This window comes from Rhodamnia argentea, chromosome 7, assembly GCF_020921035.1.
Source record: "Rhodamnia argentea isolate NSW1041297 chromosome 7, ASM2092103v1, whole genome shotgun sequence".
Classification (NCBI taxonomy): Eukaryota; Viridiplantae; Streptophyta; class Magnoliopsida; order Myrtales; family Myrtaceae; genus Rhodamnia; species Rhodamnia argentea.
This window is the reverse complement of record NC_063156.1, coordinates 4,618,311-4,639,306: the sequence shown is the minus strand read 5'-3', so window position 1 is coordinate 4,639,306 and position 20,996 is coordinate 4,618,311. Positions and strand designations below refer to the sequence as shown.

Genomic DNA, 20,996 nt, shown 5'->3' with positions numbered 1-20,996 from the left:
TAACGCCCATAAAATTAGCCATGTGATTCGCCACATGTATTGCTCATCGAAAATTGATTGGATTTTGGTCAAAGCGCATCAATAAAAGGTCGATGGATAAGACTGAAATTTGAAAGTTTAGTGATTTGATTAAAGATTCTACTGAGCTTCGGTGACCATAAATGGAATTTACTTAAACCTCTATAGGGTGGGCTTCGAATTGGTGCCCTGGTCATAACTATCATTATTTTTCTGGAATATTTTAAAGAATGGTTTTTGTACAATACCTGAGATTTTTTTCCCTTCAAAATGGGGTTCGATGTCAACTAGGTAGATAGGTGCCCACATGGTGAAATAGCGTCCTTTTGTCCTTGAATGTCCGCGTAAATCTCATTGACTAGTCATGCGTTCTTCTCACAATAAATACGGAAAATGACATAAATGATTCATAAATTTTTAATTATTTTAATTTGATTATTTAACTTTAGCCCAATGTGCAATAAAATCTCTAAACTTTTGAATTGTTTAATGCAATGCTTAAACTTTTGATACATGTTCAATTTAATTGATAAATTATATGAAAATGTTCAATAATATCCTTGAACTTGAATTAATGAAAGGATAATATTAAACATTTTCATATAGTTCAAGAAATAAATTGAATATGTACTAAAACTCTAATGACCATATTAAATAATTTAAATATTTATAGATCACATTGTACATCGGGGTAAAGTTCAGAGACCATATTGAACAAATAAAAAATTTATGGGTCACATTAAATATTGAGCCAAACTTTAAAGATTATTTGTGTCATTATCTCCGATAAACATCTCCAAGTCGATTCTTTGAGTGAATATTATTTGGCCTCAAGAGGTCTTGATAGCTTATTTTCCCTGTACGCACGCACCTCCACCAACAAGCACTTTGGAAACCCGTTGCCACTGCTCCTCCTCTCAGTCCTTTCTAACACATTCCTGTTACCATAATTTCTTGTGCACAACCCGACTTTAAATTTAGGGACTTGTCTACCGAAAGTCCTAAAACATATTACGAAAGTGCAATTGAGTCATAAAACTTGCAAAAAGTACAATCAAGTTCTAAAACTTGTGAAATTGATGCAATCAAATCCTTCCATTAATTTCATCGGTTTAAACTAAAGGAAAATGATAGCACAACTTTTTTTTAATATTTTCTCTCTCCTACATGGCGATGACGTGGCTAAAACATGAAATTTAAGGCTAAAATGATGTCATCGTGGTCCAAATATGATTTATAACACAGTTTTTACTTAAATTAAATTAAAAAATGCTAATATTAAAGAAGAAGAAGAAGAAGAAGCTGCTGGTCCGAGGTGAGGGCTTTGTCCCACCACCGCCGAGAAGGGCTGAACATGATGGGAAAATGGTCGGCAGGGGTCACAAGGACCACAGACTCAACTTCATAAAATTTCTATGATGCATCTGCTCATTGCTATGTTCATTGATTTTTTTAAGCTACAAAAAAAAAATGTACACCATTTGCTCTTGCTTGTTATGTCCAATTGTAAAACAAAACTTTTCCTTAGGCTCTTTAAAACTCTGGGTATACAAATTTAGGGTAATCGGTGCAAGTTAAATGCAATCTAATCTTGATTTGGTGGATTATTAGGGTTGGGAGTTAGAAAGAGAGAGTGCCTTCAAGGGGGTCCTTTGCAGTTCAATTTGAGATTGTACGCGGTTCTACTTCTTTGGTACTCTCTTCGTTGAATCAGATTAAATTACGAACTCAAAATATGGAATGGAAGGATCTTAGATCTTCTTGTTCGAATGTTAAAGCAATTCATCGTCTCTAGCTCACCGCGCTAAACGGTATTCGAGACAGCAGTTTATTACATAAGGACGATCTCGGTAGTCCGCTTTTTACCTATTTTATGGTGGCGAAAAGAAATGAAATGAAATCTACGAACCTTCCATATGAATGCTTGAAAGCTTCGTGAAAATAGTAATTTATTCTCTTTCACGGTTTTTTCAATTCACTGTCAATTTGACCGTTACTCTCTTTATCGCCGAGCAATCTTTCAATATTTTGCAGAGCATCTTTGGCTGCTCTGTTAAGCGCAATCTCCTTCTTGGGTATGCATGCGCCTCTGCCCACGAGCCGATCGTTTGCAAATACGATGAAACTTGAACTTTCGCTCCAGAGATCCACAAATCTCAACTTCACACACTTCTTTTGGCACAGTTCATATAGCTCGCTCACCGGATGCAGTGTGAAAGTCGTGGGACTAATCATCGGCTCCAACAAGCTTTTAAACACCTGCCACATGTGCAGACATTATCAAATTGGTTAGCAAACATGTTCGTGGGCCGAAGCGGGCGGCCCAGCCAGACCCATTTTAGCCCGACTTTATCATCGTAACTCGAGATGATAGAAACAAAATAACACGAGCCAAATAGTTTCGACAAAGCTCGATAAAAGATAACATGAAATTAACATGAGAGATTACAATCTGTAATATTATTACCTTCCATACGGTGTCCGCTGAGAAATTACAGTCGATGAAGACGGCACCGATGATCGATTCGACGATATCGGCTAGAGATTTGGGCACGTCGATTAGACCACTTGAATGCAAAGGGTAATCTAGAATATCTCGCTTGAATTCTTGAATCTAGGATAGGTGCACACAGAATTTTAGTTAGCTCAACATATGGTTTCTGATTCAAGCATGTCAACAAATAAGAAAGGCACGTGTAAAACAAAAAGGTCAAATTAAACCGGTGCGGACTGTTGAATTTTGTAGGCCGTGGAAGCTTCAAAAGAAGAAGACGACTTCTGATCACGAGGGAGAAGAAGAGGAAGCGATCATCATTGAACTAGGAGACCTCGACGTACACCGAAAGGGAAGGTGATTCCGAACACCGAGTTGACACGTGTCGAGGACCAACCCAGCCTCGACTAGGGGTGTCAATGATTCGATTCAGTTCGATTTTTTGAAAAACCAAACTAAACTGAACCATTAAGAAATATGAATAAACTGGACCAAAACTCGTCGTGAACCGAACCGAACTGAATTGAAAAACTCAGTTCGGTTCGGTTCAATGCAATTTTCGGTTTGATTCTCAATTTTTTCTTTTTTGGATTTGGATTTTGATTTCAAATTCCAAGTCTCCTCTCTGCCTCCTCTTCTAGAGAGAGAACCGAGTTCTTGAGAGCGCGTTAGGGCTTGGGCTTTTCTCTCTTAAGAGGATGATTGAACACCGCTGTGACCCGGACGATGAACTCAGCAGTGTCGAGGCTTTGAATGCCAGCCATGCCAGTTCGATGAGCAACAGCTACCACGGTAGCTGCAGCAGCTTCAGCCGCCTCTCGTTCGACGCGGCGCTACTCGACCACCGTCGCGGCCCAGCCCCCGCCTCTGCCACCCAGCCCTTGCCATAAAGCCGCACTGATTTTCCTCCGACTCCCTCTGCCGCTGAGGCCCTCGCCATAAAAGCCGCACCGATTTTCCTCCGATTCGTCGTACGTTTGAAAAGAAGTCATGGAGAGAGAGAGAGAGAGAGAGAGGGGTGCCTTAAATGTGAGGCAGACAATACAGTCAGCAACTTTGTGAAGGAGGAGCAATGTGCTGACATGATGTGATTGCTCAATCTCTCTGGGTTGGTATCCGCGAACTGATCCGAACTGTACTGACCCGAACTGAACTGTTAAGGTATCCAAATTCTTTTGCTATTAACCGAACTGAAATCGAACTGAATTGAAAATATACAAAAATTCAGTTCGGTTCGGTTCAGTTCAATTTCGATTCAGTTATTCGGTTTAGTTTTGACACCCCTAGCCTCGACCACGTCGAGGAGATCTTGCAATCCAAGTTCAATGATAAGAGGTTTCTCGAGGAAGCTCTCGCTCGCGGAGAAGCCGTTTTGCTACGAGAGGTTGGAGTACATCGGAGACTCGGTCGGCGCTTAATTTGTTGTTTGCCAAGGAACTATACTTCCAGTATCCGGACTTGCCGGCGTTCGAGCGGCCAACGTGGACACCGAGAAGTAAATTTCTCATGGCGTTAACAACATTTTCAGCTAGCGACACGATCGATAGAGATTGCGATGTGCATGAACTCAAAGAAATCAATGGAGATTCGGTGAAGATTCCCGAGATTTGTTGCCTAACTAAATTGATTTTTCTCCTGATTTTTAGCATAATCCCTTCATGTAATTAGACAAGATTCATCTCATATAAGCCAAATCAACTATGGCATCATAGGAAAGATTTATTCATAAGGTCAAAATATTTTTCCAATGATTGACCAATATCGAAATATGTCGTGCATGTCGTCTTTATCATCCATAATTGATTTTCATGACAGTTAGCTTTTGAATCAATGGTGCTTATCATGTTCATAATGATCCTTAATCTTCTATGCGGACACGTAGGAAAGACGGCAACTAGGTTTGAAAAATTCAAAAGACCATGTCAACTTACTTGTTCCCCAAGAACAGGCTTCCGGTGGCGCAGATACGGATGCAACCCGAGTTTGATCGCCACGCGTGCGAGCTTCTCGGTGTCCACGTTGGCGGCTCGGAGCCGGGTCAGCGACCCGGGCGCCAAGTCCGGATACAGCAAGTACAGTTCCTTGGCGAACAGCAAATTGAGCACCGAGTCCCCCACGTACTCCAACCTCTCGTAGCAAAAGGACTTGCCCGCGAACGAGTAATGAGTGAGAGCTTCCTCGAGCAATCTCTTGTCATTGAACTGGTATCGCAAGATCTCCTCGACGGCATTGAGGCTCGGTCGGTCCTCGACACGGGCCGATTCGGGTTGGGCATCGCCTTCTTTTCTGCGCAGGTCGAGCTCTCCCAATTCAGCGATGAGCGCTTCCTCTCCTTCCTCCTCGCGATCAGAAAGTGATTGTTCTTCCCCTTCTTCTTTTGAAGCTTCCATGGCGTACAAAAATCAATTCAACGAAAGTGCCCCAGAAATCGAAACGAGGAAGAGGATTGCGATAACGTGGGCAGGTTATAGTAAGAGATCGTTGGGGGAACGAACTTTCCGAGAATGGTGCGAATATATATGAAGAGTAGAGAGCAAGAAAGTTGACTTTTTTGGATCGGTCTTTTCATTTTTGGTGTTCCTTTCTATTAAAATCTTTCTATCCAATAAATTGACGTGTTTCCCAGACTCTGTTCTTTTGGACGGTACATAAAATTTTAAGTCGGCTTTAGTGCTTTTGGTATTAACCCAACAATGAATGCGTTTCTTTCTTGCCTCCCATGCTGTTGACGGTCGGGGCATGGATTAGTTTTTTCTTTTTTTGGGTCGAAAGTAGATGTTTCATTCATATTTCCAAATCTCAAAATCTCAAGATCATGTATCAGAATTTCAAAACAATACAAATCTCAAACAGCAGAATTGAACAATAAAATACAAATTGCAATGATGAGTAGAGGTGTCAATATGGGTTAAAAATTCATATTTGACCTGCTTTATTGAAAATGGATTACATATTGGTTAGTCAAATTCTACAAACTGTTCGACCCAAAAAAAAAAAAGAAAAACTCTACAAAATGGGTTATTAATGCTTAATTATATGTGAGTTGTAAGAGGATTTGTCTTTGAAACCATTTATAACCTATTTAGCTAGACAAGCCCAACCTAATCCACTTATTATTTTATTTTATTTTCATTTTTATTATTTTTTAATAAGTAAGAGAAAGAAAGAAAAATTAAAATTAAAATTAAATAATACAAAAACTGTTAATGTTGATGTTCACCGCCACCGACCGTCGATCGCCTTTGACGAAGAAAAAGGAAAATAAAAGAAAAAAGTACTTTTCAAAATTAATAAAAAAATTAAAAACTAATTTTATCATGTTTTAGAATAAATAAAAATAAAAAAATTCATTAACTTTTTATTGCATAAAATTGTTTTAGCAATATCAATTTTCTTAACAAGTTATAAGAAAGAAATATCTCATGATTTGTTTAAATATAAAAATATTTAAATAATACCAATCGGGTCGGTATGAGTTGGGTTGGAAATGGGTCGTAGATTTGTACTATATGAAAATAGGTCAAAACGAGTTAAATTTATCAATATTAGTCGGACGATAGTTGACCAAATCCACCCATTTAACATATCTAATGATAAGCACACTCTCATCCCACAAAAATAAATATGTCTCGGTATCAAAACAGAACGAACGGCGACCGATCACAAGATACACTGTAATCTCCTTCTCCAATAGTTACGACTTGTCCAGTGGGCGGTGCATGCTTAGGTGCAGCGTCCTCAACATAATAATCGTTGGAAGACATCAAAAATAAGTTGAACAAACTCCCATATCTAGATCTAGATTGGGAGATTGGGAGAAACTAAATCTAAATCTAAATCTAAATTTAGATCGAAACAGAATAGGTTCGAAATCTAAATCTAGATTGAGAGATGAGAGCTACCAAAACTCGAAAAGTCATATAATCGCTTCCAGTGCAATATTGTTGAGAATATAAAATTGATTTTTTGGAAAGAAAATTAAAAAAAGAAGAAGAAAAATCTAGTGAGTGACTTCTTGTCAATGGCCATTGCATGATGAAGGCAGCAATGCGTGAGCAATGGCGGTGAAGTGCAGACCAAGTTTTTTGGTCAAATTAAGAATTCTATCAGTTGTCCAAGTTGTGGATGAAGAGAAGACCAAGTCTGACTTTTCCTCTTTCATTGGCGGTGGAGAGCATGGATGGACGTTTGGCTTGGAGAAAATTGTGGCACCTTTCACATTTCAAGTCGGCAAAAAGGAGTTAGGCGGTGCAACTTTCAATATAAATATAGAGTGATGTTTAGTTGTTTTTTTAAGAGTTAGAGAGGATTGTGTGTACCAAAAAAGCTTATAGTTAAGCTTGTGTATTTTGTAAAAGCCTTAACAAAGGCTATTTGAATACCACTCTCATTTGCATACTCTAATTCTCTCCCACGTTGAAATCTCCAAATTTCCGCAACCCTACTGGCTCCTGCAATATGAGCTCACCGTGTTCCTCCTCCATCTTAGTTTGTAGGATATGAAGCAATGCATAACTCTTCGACTGATTCGTGATTTCTATTGACAATTACGTGTCTAGTTTATCTCGAAGAAGGAATAAATGATGCCATCTCCCCTATGCTAACAAACCATGAATGGAAATATTCATGCATGCAATACCATTTTGAGATACTAATATTGACAAGCGGTGATGTTCACTCATTCTTTAAATCGACGACAATTTCAAGAATAGGCCAAAAAAAAAAAAAAAACAAAACAAAACAAGAGAGGAGCTCAATCTACGATTTCCGTATAGAAGACATGTATGACGTAACGCACAATTGCGATTCAAAAAAGAGATGTTTCACGTAATTTTCATGAATATTTTCCCCATCGAAGGTCCAATTTGACATGGAAACAAAGAACCAGGTCGAGTCAACAGACTTCCAAAAAGAGAGAAAGAATTACCATATGATATCAAACTATCTTTCTACGAAGCCGACACACTTTTTGTTTTACGATTCTCTTTTCTTGGAAATACAATGAGGCTACATTTGGTCGTCTAGATTTCTAGTCGGGATGGGATTGGATAGGACAAGATATGAAATCCAGAGATTTTGGCATATCTTATCTACTATTTGGTGAATCGCAGTAATAAAGCCGGAGACATTCATATTCTATATTATTCATTGTTTGGTAATTACAACATATGGATGTAAATGAATATGAAAATTTATAAACGGAGACTATAAGAATCTCTTATAATTCACTGTCGAATCTAATAAGAGAGAGAAAATATAATTATTCACATTTGGAACTATGAAAAGTTTTGTCTATATCGCTACTTTCGTTAAATTTCAACATGAACTACAAAACTATGAAGGAGAAGGAGTCTTGACTCTCTTTCTGCCTTCATAGACTTTTGACGTAAATCAAAAAACTAAGAAGGAGAATAAGTTTCGACTCTCTCGCCATTTTCATAGAGTTTTGTCATGAATTATAAATCTACAAAATAGTTATGAAACTTCAACATACTGTAGAGATACAAAGGGGACGGAGATAGAGATGCTAGTGTTTCTTTTAGAAATTTCATTATCCCTCGTTCTTCGAGAATTAGAAAGGTCATTTTCAAGTTTGAATATGCTCATTTAAAATATGAGTTCTTTTACTTCATTTTTTTAATTTTAAATTTTTTCTTATCATTATTTTTATTCCCTTCCATCATTTCTTAATAAATTTTTTATTAAGTAATAAACTATACTATTGTACTTAGAATAAGTAATGTATATAGATACTAGATGCGTGTAGGTATGTATGTATGTAAAATACATATTATAAAGTAGAAAGAAATTAATATATAAATAAAAAATAGAATAAATAAAAATGAATATTATTTTTTTGTTATTTTGAGTTTTTTTAACATTAGAATTAAAATATAATTATATTTTAATTTTACAATTTAAGAAGTTTGTTATCCAGAAAAATAGTTTTTATACCATGAAGAGAAGAATCTTATCCACCTCTATCTCACCTTCCCATGGGATAATTTTATCTAGGTTATATTTCCTTATATCACATTTTATCTTGTCTTGGGCAGGTATCAAACACAGGATTAGATAAATTTTATCCTATCCCGACTTTTATCCCGACTATCAAACGTAGCTTGAGTTGATATCTTAAATTATCTTTCGATTATCAAACTAAGTACATAGCTAACACGAGGTAAATGATGCATATAGTTAGGGTGACAGGGCGAGTGTCGTAATTTAAGTTCGATCGGCCATCACTCGTGATTGACCATGACAGCTAGACTATGCCTTCTTTTAACACCAAAAAGCTTGTGGTCTTCGTAAACCATTTCAAGTATATTTTACATGAAGAGAAATAGAGACCCCACACAGTGGATTTCTTCCTTCTCTTCTCCGTTTTTCCAAAGTCCGATTAGATTTTATCGGGCCTATGTGGACTTTGTATGGAGCTTGCCATATCCATGGGCCCAACAATCGGGTCTAGGAGGTTATGCCCATCCGACCCACGATCACCTTTAAAACCCACAACAAAAATTAATACGAGGATTAAAAAAAAATAAAAAATGAATCGGATCTCGACTGGGTAGTATCTACTAGGAAAAATGACATAAATAATCGATGAACCTTGACCCAATATATAATGTAATTTATGAACTTTTAATTTGTTCAAGGAAGTCTTTGAACTTTAGCCCAACGCGTAATGTTGTCTATGAATTTTTAATTTGTTTAATGTAGTCCCTAAAATTTTTGTATATGTTCAATGGATCATATGAAAATGTTCAATATTGTCCATGATCTCAAATTAATGGAAACACTATATTGAACATTTTCATATAGTTCAAGAACTACATTGAACATATATCAAAATTTCATAAACCATATTAAATAAATTAAAAGTTCATGGACCATATTAAACATTAGACTAAAGTTTAGGGACCATATTGGATAAATTAAAATTTCAGAGATCATATTACACATTGGGCCAAAGTTCAATGACTATATTAAACATTAGGCTAAACCTTAAGGACTATATTAAATAAATTAAAATTTTGGGGATCACATTGTATATTGGGCCAAGTTCATAAACAATTGTGTCATTATTCTTGTGTAGTACTATCGAGATGCCAGATGAATCAGTTCATGATAGCCAATCACAGTGCGACGATTACAAAAGCTACCTTGCTTCTAGCCAACTGAACTTCAAATATAGTTTAAATCGGGAAAAATCTCGTCAAAAATCCAAGTTTTGAATAAAGCTCTATTTTTCTGAATAATTGAGCTCTTGGAATTTTAATTATAGGTTAATTTCTCTAAATTACAAAACTGTTACTCCTAGCCATCCCACCATCATCAAAATTGGAACTTAAAGTCAGAATCACTATTAAGTGATTTTAAAGTTGTTGAATTCGCGTCCTGCGTGCAACGCTAAGAACAGACAAGAGGGGAAGATGGATTTGATTGGGAATCTGCTAACATGGTGGGCGACATGAAAGGGGAAAAAAGTGTCGACATTTTATGTACCATTGGTGGATTTTGAGGATCTTGTTGCTGCAAATCACTGACCCAATGGTCAAACCCCACTTACCTTCTAACGTTGTGGTCGTGCGTTAATCTTGCATTACAAGACCTCTGTAAAATATAAATAAATAGAAAAAGAACAGGTGGGGTTGTAATTATACTCCAATGTTTTTTCTATCCATTTCATCATTTGATTTCCATTGAGATAGCACATCATTAAGTGGAGGATTTCATGAATAATATGTGTAATTAGTTTTCTAAATTCTATCACATCTATTGTATTATATGTTAGATAAAAATAAAATAACAAATTAATTTCATGTAATTAATGCACATAACATTGGAGACGTGCAAAAAGATTAAAGGAGGTGGAGCATGTGAGATGACCCCAAAGATTTTTTTTTTTTTTTGGCCTGATTCTATCCTGTCATATTCTACTATAGGTGCCACACTGTGTGCGCTATGTTCAGGTTATGAAACCCTTCTCCCTCCTTATGCATCCCCACCCCATTTTTCCCCAAAGGTGGAGATTCAAACCTCTCATCCCCTCTTCCCAAATAAGAAAAGTGGCCACTAGGGAAATCTCTCAGTGGTTGACCACCAGAGTTAAAGTTGACCCTTTTGTTCCACATAAAAATAGCAAATAAAAGCAGTTATAGAAATATGAAAGGAAAATAATTCTCAAACGGTATTATCGGGGATGGTACAATTTCAACCGTAAATCTACATACTATCATCGCATTTTTTACATAAAGTATTCATTGATTCATAGATCGTATAATTAGAAATAACCGTTAATATTGCCAAACCGTCAAGCTAACAACTTTTAATATCAAAATCATCACCCTTGTTGGTTGTAAGCATTGCGTGCAAGCTAGAAAAGTCAACACATTATTCGAATCCCCACCATATTTTAAGGTCATCTAGGGATCGATGAGACTTTTCCCCCTCTGTTTAGACAGCTACCTTATGATTATTTGAACCTTATTTTTCTAGCCCATTGCCTGTTTTCACCCTTTCATGGCAACTTCTTCTCTGTTGTACCATCGCAGCTCACTGTGTTGTCAAAATCATCTTTTTATAAGAAATGATGGGGAATTTTTTATCCAAGAAGATCTGTCGTATTGAAATAGAGATATTTCGCACGAAGGGCCATGTTAATGGAAATCGGCGTCATGTCTCCATAACATATTTTTCGATTCCTTAATGTGGGAACGGAGATTCAATCTCTCTACCATCACTCAAATTGATAGCATAAGGGTTTGGTTAGAACTTACTCCTAAATGCATGAACTTAAAGGCAATTAATCTTACCGAATCGATAGTATAAGCGCTTGATCTAGTATACTTATCAATTTAATTTGCACATTGTTTTGTCCACTTTCAGCTTTAATGTCGTGATCAATCACTTCTTATCTCGATGACCCTTTGAAACAGTGAATTAGTAAAAATATGTCTTTCTAATTCAATCAACGACGAATAGTTTTAGCGAAACATATAATTCGTTAAGCAAAAAATTAGACTTAGATGATCGAGTCACTTGTTATGATCAATACGATAGACTTCGTCTGCCCTATCTTATTTTTGACCCGCTTTGTTTGTGAAAAAGCATGTACCATGCTCTTTCCTTAGCACAGCTGAATTTTTATTTTCTCTTTCCAGATTGTTTATGTATGTATAGTTCAGTATTGAGACGGTACATAGATTTTCCAACAACATTAATTTAAATCGAAGTCTGAGGTCGGTTGAACTTAAGTCATTCCCCGTCGCCACTATTTTATTCAGCCCTTGACTTTGTGACCCATCAATGCCGCCACTTGCAGCCATAATTTTGAGAGGGAAAAGTCAAGTATTTAGTCCACAAAAGACCAAATTTATTGGGGTTTCTTCACACCAAACAACGGTCCAATTTCTAATCAGTAATTAATCCAATGGGTCTAATCAGCACGAAGCTTTGACCCAAAACCCAAGTGCAAGGATGAAGATTTATTCAGCAAACCCTACTTACAAAATACGGAAAAAGCACAAAAAAAAATTCATCAACATATTATACTGATACTAATTCAATCATAAATCATATAATTGAATCAATTCAATCCTAATTTTTTTTTTTGCATCGGTACAAATCGAGTCAAGTGGTCGGAAATCATTGATGAGGACCTCAGCTGTCTTTCGTGGGACGACAAGCGCCGATGCGGCTATTTTTAGTACTATTATAATAAATTTTTGAGTTGTTAAGAATTTATTTGTTCTTTTTCTTTTCTAGATCCTTTTTTTGCTATTGGTTGGCAAGGGCCACCGGCCGACTGTCGCCGGCCATGAGCTAGGGCCGGGATGCTCTCATTGGCCCCAACAAGCCCTTGCCTCCCATCCGGGCGAGGTGGCCCGTCGGTTCTAGGCGAGGGGTCACACCAGCCCTAGCCCTATTAGCCTGCGAGGGACATGACAGCCTCACCCAAGGCTAGAGGCCATTGCCGGCCAATAGCGAAAGAAGAAGAAGAAGAAGATGTAAAGCCCATAAAAGGGGAAAAAAAAAAGAACCAAAAGAATTATGAACATAATATTAAAAATTATCCACGCTAGCACCGGTCGTGCCACATAGGATAGCTAGGAAAATTGGCTTGATTGACTCACTTGATACCGTTGTAAAAAGGTTTATGACTGAATTGATATAAATAAAAAATTTATGATTGAATTTGCATCAATACAATAGGTTTAAAATTTTTTTGGTCCTTTTTCCTACAAATACTGCTACGAGCGTAATTTTTTTATGGTGATCGGTTCAATCGACCATGTTTACCGTAAAATAATCAATTCGATCGCCGTGGGATGTGGTTTTCATCTCTCCACCTTTTTCAAGATCTTCTAGACTTGTAGACAAAAGTTGGTTGATACACACGCATGAAATACCGAACAACGTCAAAATTTTATCTGTCGAGTGTCGCAAGCAACAAGAAAACGTGGCTCGAACCATTCACATTTACATGGACCGACGACGTCCATGTATATAAACCAAGCTAAATACCAAAAACAAGCTTGAAAGTAAGTCTCTGTCCAGCACAGTCGCGCATAATTCTTTTCTGATCCGTGGGCGTCTGCAGATATGGATCGCTTTCGCCTGTGTCTTCTCTTCTCTCTCCTCCTACTTTTCTGTGCTCCAAATCTCGTTTTCTCTGCTCGGTGGCCGTCGATGTCGACGACGACGAAGACAAAGATGGCGAGCGTCTCGTCATCGCCGCCTCCTTCTACCTCGAACCGACTACTCGCTCATGAACTTTATACTCTCGAAGGAGGTGCGGTTTCTCCGTCTGCAGGCCGAGCGAGCCAGGATTTGAGCTCGGAGAAGCGGGAGGTGCCGACCGGATCAAACCCTCTTCACAACAGGAGATAGCTTCCGAGCTTCAAAGACAAGAGGTCTCTTCCACATATCACTGTCTATATGCACACATGAATTCACACTCGGGTTTTCACAGAGCGAACCACGGTTTGTGGTTTGTGTCCTAATTCTATGAACTGTTTACACAGATCGTGAGATAGACAACTCTTATGTTCATAGAGATTTCTGTCCAGAAAAGAGATGAAGATATTTATATGTATATGTCATTTGGAGCACAGTTCATCACTGTTTGAATTTCTTCATATTTTTGCTACTCGCTACTGAAACCCTAGTTCGAGATAGACAACTCTTGGGCATCCAAGATTCGGAAGCGAAGAAACTCGCGGTCTCGAGATGCATCTGAAGCTGCCAAAACTCTCCTCCTACTCGCTAATTTGCTCAGAAAACTACCGTGAGATGTTGCTGTCATCAATTGCTTTATCAGCTAAGTTTGCAGTGATGTTAGATAGAAAGAGGAAGAGGACGAGGACGAGGACGAGGAGGGCAGAGTGAATGCCTGCAACTGCAAGTTTGTGTAAATACACTATCAATTCATGCAACTACCTATCGCCATGCAATTAATTAAGTTCTTCTTTGAGAATATACAGTTTTGTCTCTGATTGGGTCCATTTGCCAAAAGAGCTCCCCACTAAGTAAATGCCTGGAAAATGAAAGAAGAGACCCAAAATTGGCGAAAGTCGTATCTCTTATCTTTTTATTTTTTTTATTCCTTTTTCCTTTTCAATTACAAAACATATTTCGAATCACTGATCAATTAAGTAGTCAACAGATATTTCTCCAGACGTTGGGCAAACTTAATACTAAGGTCTCGTTTTGTTAGTTCAACAATAACATGTTTAGTTAGCATGACACCCGATTGAGAGATCGTACGATCATATAAAAATATATTTCCCGTAAGTGTAAGCTACAAGATAGATTTGCATCCTTACTCAATAGTAGGTGGCTCGATATGAAGCAAACATACGTCCCAAGTTTGTAGACCTTCTCTTGCCATAATGCTAGAGAAAGCGACGAGGAAGAGGACGGTATAGCATTCGAAAAATATATATATCGTATAGACTTATATTATGGATTATGTAGCGCGTTGCACCGGTCACAATGTCACGGTATGTACTTTATGTAGCGAGAAGTGTGACCTCTAGGTGAGTATGCCCTTTTTCTAGGACGTGGTTCGGCTAGACATAACTTCAGTGCTCTTGTCTCGCATAAAATGAATCGTTTGAAAAACATATTTTCAAAAAAATAAAATAATCGTTTGAATTATTTACGAAAATGAATGTACCTCAAATATTTTCATCAATTATAAAAATATTTAGACATAAATTATTATCGATAATGAAAATATTTTTTAAATTAGTTTTTTTTTTTTTACGAATAATCGAAATTTTAATGGTGAATGAATTTGAGAGATAAAACACTTGTTAGGACCACTACACGGTGGTGCATCAAAGTGAACGCAAAGGTTAGTCCCACGAGCCCCCGCAAAGTGTTGTGCGCATGTCGTAATTCGACGCTGTTGAACCAATGATTTTGTAGTTGAAAAGACGTCCCGCTACGGTCAATTCCGCGGCCAATACTCATCGCGCGTGCTTAAGGTCACCCACGAGGTGACCTTTCCAATAAGGGGGTGGCCGCCGAACGTTGGCTTCGCATTTGTTTCCGGGCCGGTTCAAGGTAGAGCCGGCTCAGTTCCCCTTTGGGAATATCTGGAACAAGCTCGACTCTCAAGTCTAAGGCCGGAACCGCTAATTCTACGAGGAAAGAAACGGTTTCATACCATTTTGTGGGGAATGAAAGAGTCCTGCACTCGTCAAGATTTAAACTATGGTCTCCACTGTGAATAAACGCTTCGACAACCATTTGACCAAGATCGATGTTCTTGCTTTCTTGTTCGAACTATGGTTGGAAAATTTATTAGAAAATTCCTGAACATATTGCTAATTTAATCATAAACTTTTTTAATTTTACCAATTTAGTCATAAATTTTTTTTTGTATCAATTCAGTCCTAAACCTCTTGTATTTATGCCAATTCAGTCCATCAACCCACTTTGATCCGTCGGTGCTGACTTGAACAGTTTTTAATAATAGTTTAAGGCTTTTCTGAATTATTTTTATTTTCATTGTTTTTCTTTCTTTCTTCTACCTCCAACCGGTCGTTGGCGGCGATCAACAAAAGGCCGAGGCCAGCGAGATCGGTCTAGCTCAGCCATGACGAGGCCGGCCTCGCTCAGATTTGGCCTGGGCAAGGTCGCGCCTCGCTCAGGACAGATCTGCGAAAATGTCTTTGTTCATAAAAAGAGGGAACCGGTACACACCAACTACGAACGTGGCTTGTAAGTCTCCCGTTCAAGGCTCCTCTATCTCTTTCTCTCTTTGTGCAGAGAATCGCCAAAGCTCTGATCTTTTTTGTTGGAGAGATGGAGTGCAAGCTCCATTGGTGCGTTGGCAAGGCTCCATTGTCTTCTTTTGGACTGAATTCTGGTGCCACTACCTAAAGTGACTAGGGATGGATCAAGCATTTCATCGAGCAATTGGAAGGATCAAGGCGACGCTAGATCTGGGAGAGGTCGCGCTTCGCCCGGTGACGAGCAAGTCAACCTCAGTGGCGACCGGCTGGAGGTAGAAAAAGAAAAGAAAGAGAGAAAAAAGTAAAAAAGTAAAAAATAAAAATAATTCAGAAAATCTTAAAAATAAAATTAAAAAGTATCTACGTCGTCGCAGGTCAGCATCCACATGAGCGCTAGCCAAATGGACTGAATTGGCATAAATGCAAGAAATTTAGAACTAAATTAGCATAAATGCAAGAAGTTTAGAACTGAATTGATAAAATTAAAAAATTTATGAAGGAATTGGTAAAAGTGTAATAAGTTTTAAGACTCTTTTGATAATTTTCTCAAAAAAAATGGGTGTTTTACATTTTATAACAAATTTTCGAATCCAAACTTTGAGAAAAGAAAAGTGTCCGATTCCCAAGTAAAATCGGGAACTGGCCAATTATGTCATCCAGCATTCCGAAAATATTAGATGCCCAATGCCAGCGAGCAGTAGGAAGACTTTGGAAATAAGCTCTCAAAATTGTTTACCAAACACTCTAGTACTTCTCGGGGGCCTTTAAAGCCCGAAGGACTTCGGGAATCATTTCCCACACCCTAGACAAGAATTTATTTTGCTTTGCATTTATATCACGTGACCGCATTAAAGAATTCAACAAATTTGGGATTTTCTTTTAAGGCTCAAATGTGTAGTTGATTGAGAATCGGTACATATTTCATGGATAGGTTAGTCACGGGAAAAATTACGAAAAATATTTTAAATTTATTGCAATTGTGCTAATTTAGTCCTAATTCTGTTTTTACCGATTGAATTCAAACCTTTTGCAATTGTGCTAATTCACTCCATTTGGCCGGCCGGAGCTAACGTGGTAATTTTTAATATTACTGAATTTTTAGTTTATATTTTTATTATTTTAATACTTTTTTTTTGTCTTTTCTTTTCGTTTTTAGGGTACCGGACGATGGTCGCAAGCGCTCGGCCAAAGGCAAAGGAGGTTGCCAATAGCCCCCTACATGCCCAAAACCTTAAAAAAAAAAAAACAGAAAAAATATCAAAAAATACTTGTTACAAAATTATTATGAAATTGCCACGTCAGCGCTAGCCGGCCAATTAAAATGTATTGGTACAATTATAAAAGATTTATGACTCAATCAGCCAAAAAAAAAATTTAAGATTGAATTAATATAATTATAATAAATTTAGAATTTTTGTTGCTATAATTCTCCTGTTGGTGGCACGAGTTTAGTTTGCAACAGATGCATAAAGTAGATTCTTCTGTCCGATGCTGTCTTTAAGAATTTTGAATTTTTTTTGGTGTTTTCATATAAAAATTGCCATGTCAAACGTCATATCAGCGTAATGATGGGGTTGATGACTAAATTATTTGATTGACATAAATTATACAAGTAGAAGGACTCGATTTCCTAAATTGAAAGTTTGAGGATTTAATTACAAAATCAGAACGAAAAAAACAAAATTATCCTCCTTTTTAAATTATAACATGCCAAATTTTGTCTGGGATTATCATCAGGTGTCTGTACGATGATCCTCGGCTCAAAATCAGCGTTTGCAAGTCAGAAGTGAGATTTAGATAAGGGATGTCGATGGAGGTGACTTCGGCTTGGAGGCAAGAGTGAGGATGATTGGATTTGGACGAGGGATGTCGTAAACTCGGGAAAAGTATATTAGAAGTGTCATAACTTTTGTATCATAATTTTTAAAATGTTAACTTAAATGTCATAACTTTCAAAAATCGTTCACTTGAGTGCTATGTTGATGTGACAATAGGAAAAACCGACGTGACAATGGGAAAAGCTAACATGAGAGCCGGAAAGCTATCGTGACACATCGAAAAAGTTACCGTAGCACGTCGGAAAGCTAACGTGACACGTCAAAAAATTATTGTATCACACCGGAAAGCTATTGTGACACATCGAAAAAGTTATTGTAGTACGTCGGAAAGGCGACGTGACACACCGAAAAATTACTGTAGCACGTCGGAAAGCTGACGTGGCACGTCGAAAAAGTTCTTGTAACACACAAGTGAATGATTTTGCTCCGAAAAGCTGACGTGACAATCGAAAAGCTAACATGACACGCCGAAAAAGTTACTGTAGCACGCCGGAAAGCTAACGTGACACGCCGAAAAATTACCGTAGCACGCCGAAAAGGCGACGTTGTATGCCGAAAAAGTTCTTGTAGCACTCAAGTAAATGATTTTGCTCCAACGTAGCACTCAAGTGAACGATTTTTGAAAGTTATGGCACTTAAGTAAACGTTTTGAAAATTATGGCATTCAAGTGAACACCGTACATAAGTTATGGCACGTACTTTTCCCAGTAAACCCTCTTCCTTCATCTAGGGTTTTTCACACCGTAGCTTTAGCTCTTAGCCCAATCGAAGCCAAGCTTCGGATCTTCTTTGAAGATTACTCGTACAGGTAAAAGGAAAAGTAAAAACACGGGGATTGATTGATTTTCGTCTTCTTAGGCTTTAATGTGTTGAATAGAGAAGAAACTAATCTCTGGTAACTTAAATATCGCTTCTCGAATTGTTGTGAAGGGGCGAGAACTTGGGATGCCTCCCAGTTGTTTGTGCAAATGTCTGCTAGAATCTGACGGTGAATCTCTCTCGCTTTTTCCCTCTTGAGGTAATCTGGCCAAGCTCGTGACTCCTCGTTTGGGCGCTTCTTTCATGTTTGACTTCCGTTTGATGAATTCACGTGGCAGCTGATTTTCGCAGAAGTTCAGAGGAATGCAGCGAAATTTCCGGATAGATATGGCTTAAATCTGATGCCATCGAAACATGAGAATGAAATGCAAAATGCAAACTTTGTGATGAATGCTTCATCTGGGGCATTCCGGTTTCTGATAACGTTGATGAACAGCGAGAGTTTTATATTGTTCTTTTGTGGTTATTTGCAGATTTTGTGCCTGAACTTGTGCACCATACACCATTGCTGGATAAGAAGCTCCATTTACAAACTTCACTTTATGACATTTATCGTTACAATGTCTAAATGACCTTACATTCTACTTCTATCAGGTGAGCTTCACAAGGAGAAATTTTCATATATGCAAATGGCAATCTTCACCATGACTCCAACTTTCGGCCCTCCCTTTCAGAGAGCAAGCACCAGAGACCGCAAGAAATGTAGTCACGCCCTTAGGGGATATTTTGGCATAAGGGCAATGCGGATATAGAAACCTCTGGAGGAACTGTACAATGTGAAGGTGGAGAGGAAAGTGTCCAAGTAGCGGCTCGAGGAGCTCGGGGTTTCGAGATGGTCAGTGTGGAAAACGGGCAAGTGCCGCTTGCCTTGGGACTGGCAAGTGGATCAGCTGGTGTACGTGGAGGAAGGGGAAGTCAGGGTCATGCCCTAGGGGAGCCAGAATTACATGCAATTCTCGGCGGGCGACCTCGTTCGTTATCCAAAGTGGTTTGAGGCTGACCTTTACTTCAATGGACCGTACCAAGAGAGGTATAGTTTCCGAGCATATGGTGATGATTAGTGCTCTCTCGTGGCTTCTAGTGACAAACAGGTCTTTCTATCTGGCATGACTTCTTTCAATATACTCTCTGTTCTTGGTAGGTTGTATCTCGGACGTCCTATGCCATGATGGATGGGTTTTCCTTGGTGCTTGGGTTTTGAGCGAATAAGGTCCATAATGTTTGTTACCAGTTGGTTTATTGTGTACACCTATGTTATGTTATACTAATTCGAGATGCTGGTTCTTAGTGATAAGAGTTTTAGAGATTTTATACTACATCAGAAATGGGAATGCGTATGCATTTACGTGCCTGATAATTTTTGGATGCTCAAGACGTAACACAATGGTTCGAAATAGAGGCATCTATCTGCAGCTCAAGCATGCAGGCATTGATCAGCATAAAACGTGAAGAACCCAGTCTGTCATTTTCATCAGATTTTGCTACTCATGCAAGTAAAATAGATTACACACTTCAGAAGTTCCATGGCTTGTCAATTATATAACAAAGCGGCTAAAGAGGAAACCCGATGAAGTTTCGGACGCCCCCTCCTGACAGACAAGAAACAGAGCAAATTATAGCAAGAGAATGCTTCAAAGTCAGAAAAATAGGTCATGGGTGGTGAGAAATTGTTGATAGCCAAGTGAAGTAGCTTGTTGGCTTACTTGTAAGTGTCTGGGCAGGCAAAGCGACTTCAGAAGCACAAAATATAGACGACCATCTCCGATTACAGAGACGGAAAACAGAGGACTTTTGGGTACTTCTTGTCTATCGGGATTTAAATGCCAACGTGAGGACGGCTCTAGGCATGAAAATTAAGTAATGTTCCATCTCAATTTGCCAATGCCAGAGTTCTGAAAAAATAGAAGGGAAACAAACAGAGCATCCCGCCTTTGATGCTGTCCAGAACATTGGAAGAAAAGGCATCATCTGTCAAAAACACCAGCAGTTACCAAGCTGAGATCGTCTATCCACTACAGGCCAAGGTGAAAAGTGGAATTAAGGAGGCAGTGTTTAGATTTTTCATGCCTTCCTTGAAATAAATGATAGCCTCAGTTAAGACGACTGTCACTTCTACATGTCTGCTAGAAGAATGACAGCTGAAGCCCGAGATTGATATTGCTAAACAGAATTTAAGGAATGTAGAAACTCTGGAAACTTACAAGAAGAATCCAAAGCTTCGACTTGTCATTGCTTTCTCTAATATTACGGCAATAGATAACAGCGACTAGCTCTGCTCGATAATCTCTATTTCCACTTCTAATGTTATTCCTCCGTTAATGACATTAAATTAGCACAAATCAGTACTCAATTCTAAGATAATCGATACTAAGGAAAGATGGAAGAAGCAAGCTGATGCCTCACAGAAAATTTGACTGGAACACGGCAAATTGAAGCCTTCTCTTCCATGAGATGAGCATGTGACAAGCCGAAAACAATGCACAAACTCTACAAAAGTAAATGATCTGGAGAGGCCAAAAAAGTTGCAGCGTTTTCTCAAGCTCTTACGCATCATGCAACATACAGCAATATCGACAT

At 38.2% G+C, this 20,996-nt stretch overlaps 2 protein-coding genes and 1 pseudogene across 2 annotated transcripts in view; 2 read left to right on the top strand and 1 right to left on the bottom strand.

Annotated features, from left to right (window-relative positions):
• Window positions 1-1,977: 1,977 nt before the first annotated feature.
• On the bottom strand, window positions 1,978-5,034 carry LOC115750886 (ribonuclease 3-like protein 3). Its single transcript, XM_030688502.2, has 3 exons — window positions 4,444-5,034; window positions 2,486-2,632; window positions 1,978-2,277 (listed from the first exon to the last, which is right to left on the bottom strand). The coding sequence occupies exons 1-3, from the start codon at window positions 4,900-4,902 to the stop codon at window positions 1,978-1,980; spliced, it is 906 nt and encodes a 301-aa protein (XP_030544362.1). The 5' UTR covers window positions 4,903-5,034.
• Window positions 5,035-13,231: 8,197 nt separating this feature from the next.
• Window positions 13,232-19,646, top strand: LOC115750885 (annotated as a pseudogene).
• LOC115750940 overlaps window positions 18,348-20,996 on the top strand; it is a 23,813-nt gene continuing 21,164 nt past the window's right edge. The window contains exon 1 of the mRNA XM_030688576.2: window positions 18,348-18,408. The gene's annotated coding sequence lies outside the window, so the exon portion shown is untranslated. The remainder of the gene's footprint in view (window positions 18,409-20,996) is intronic.

Coding starts and splice junctions, on each gene's coding strand:
- LOC115750886 (XM_030688502.2), bottom strand. CDS start 4,902: ATGGAAGCTTCAAAAGAAGAAGGGGAAGAACAATCACTTTCTGATCGC. Junction 2,633..4,443: donor AGCCTGTTCTTGGGGAACAA/GTAAGTTGACAT, acceptor CACCTATCCTAG/ATTCAAGAATTCAAGCGAGA. Junction 2,278..2,485: donor CAGCGGACACCGTATGGAAG/GTAATAATATTA, acceptor CACATGTGGCAG/GTGTTTAAAAGCTTGTTGGA.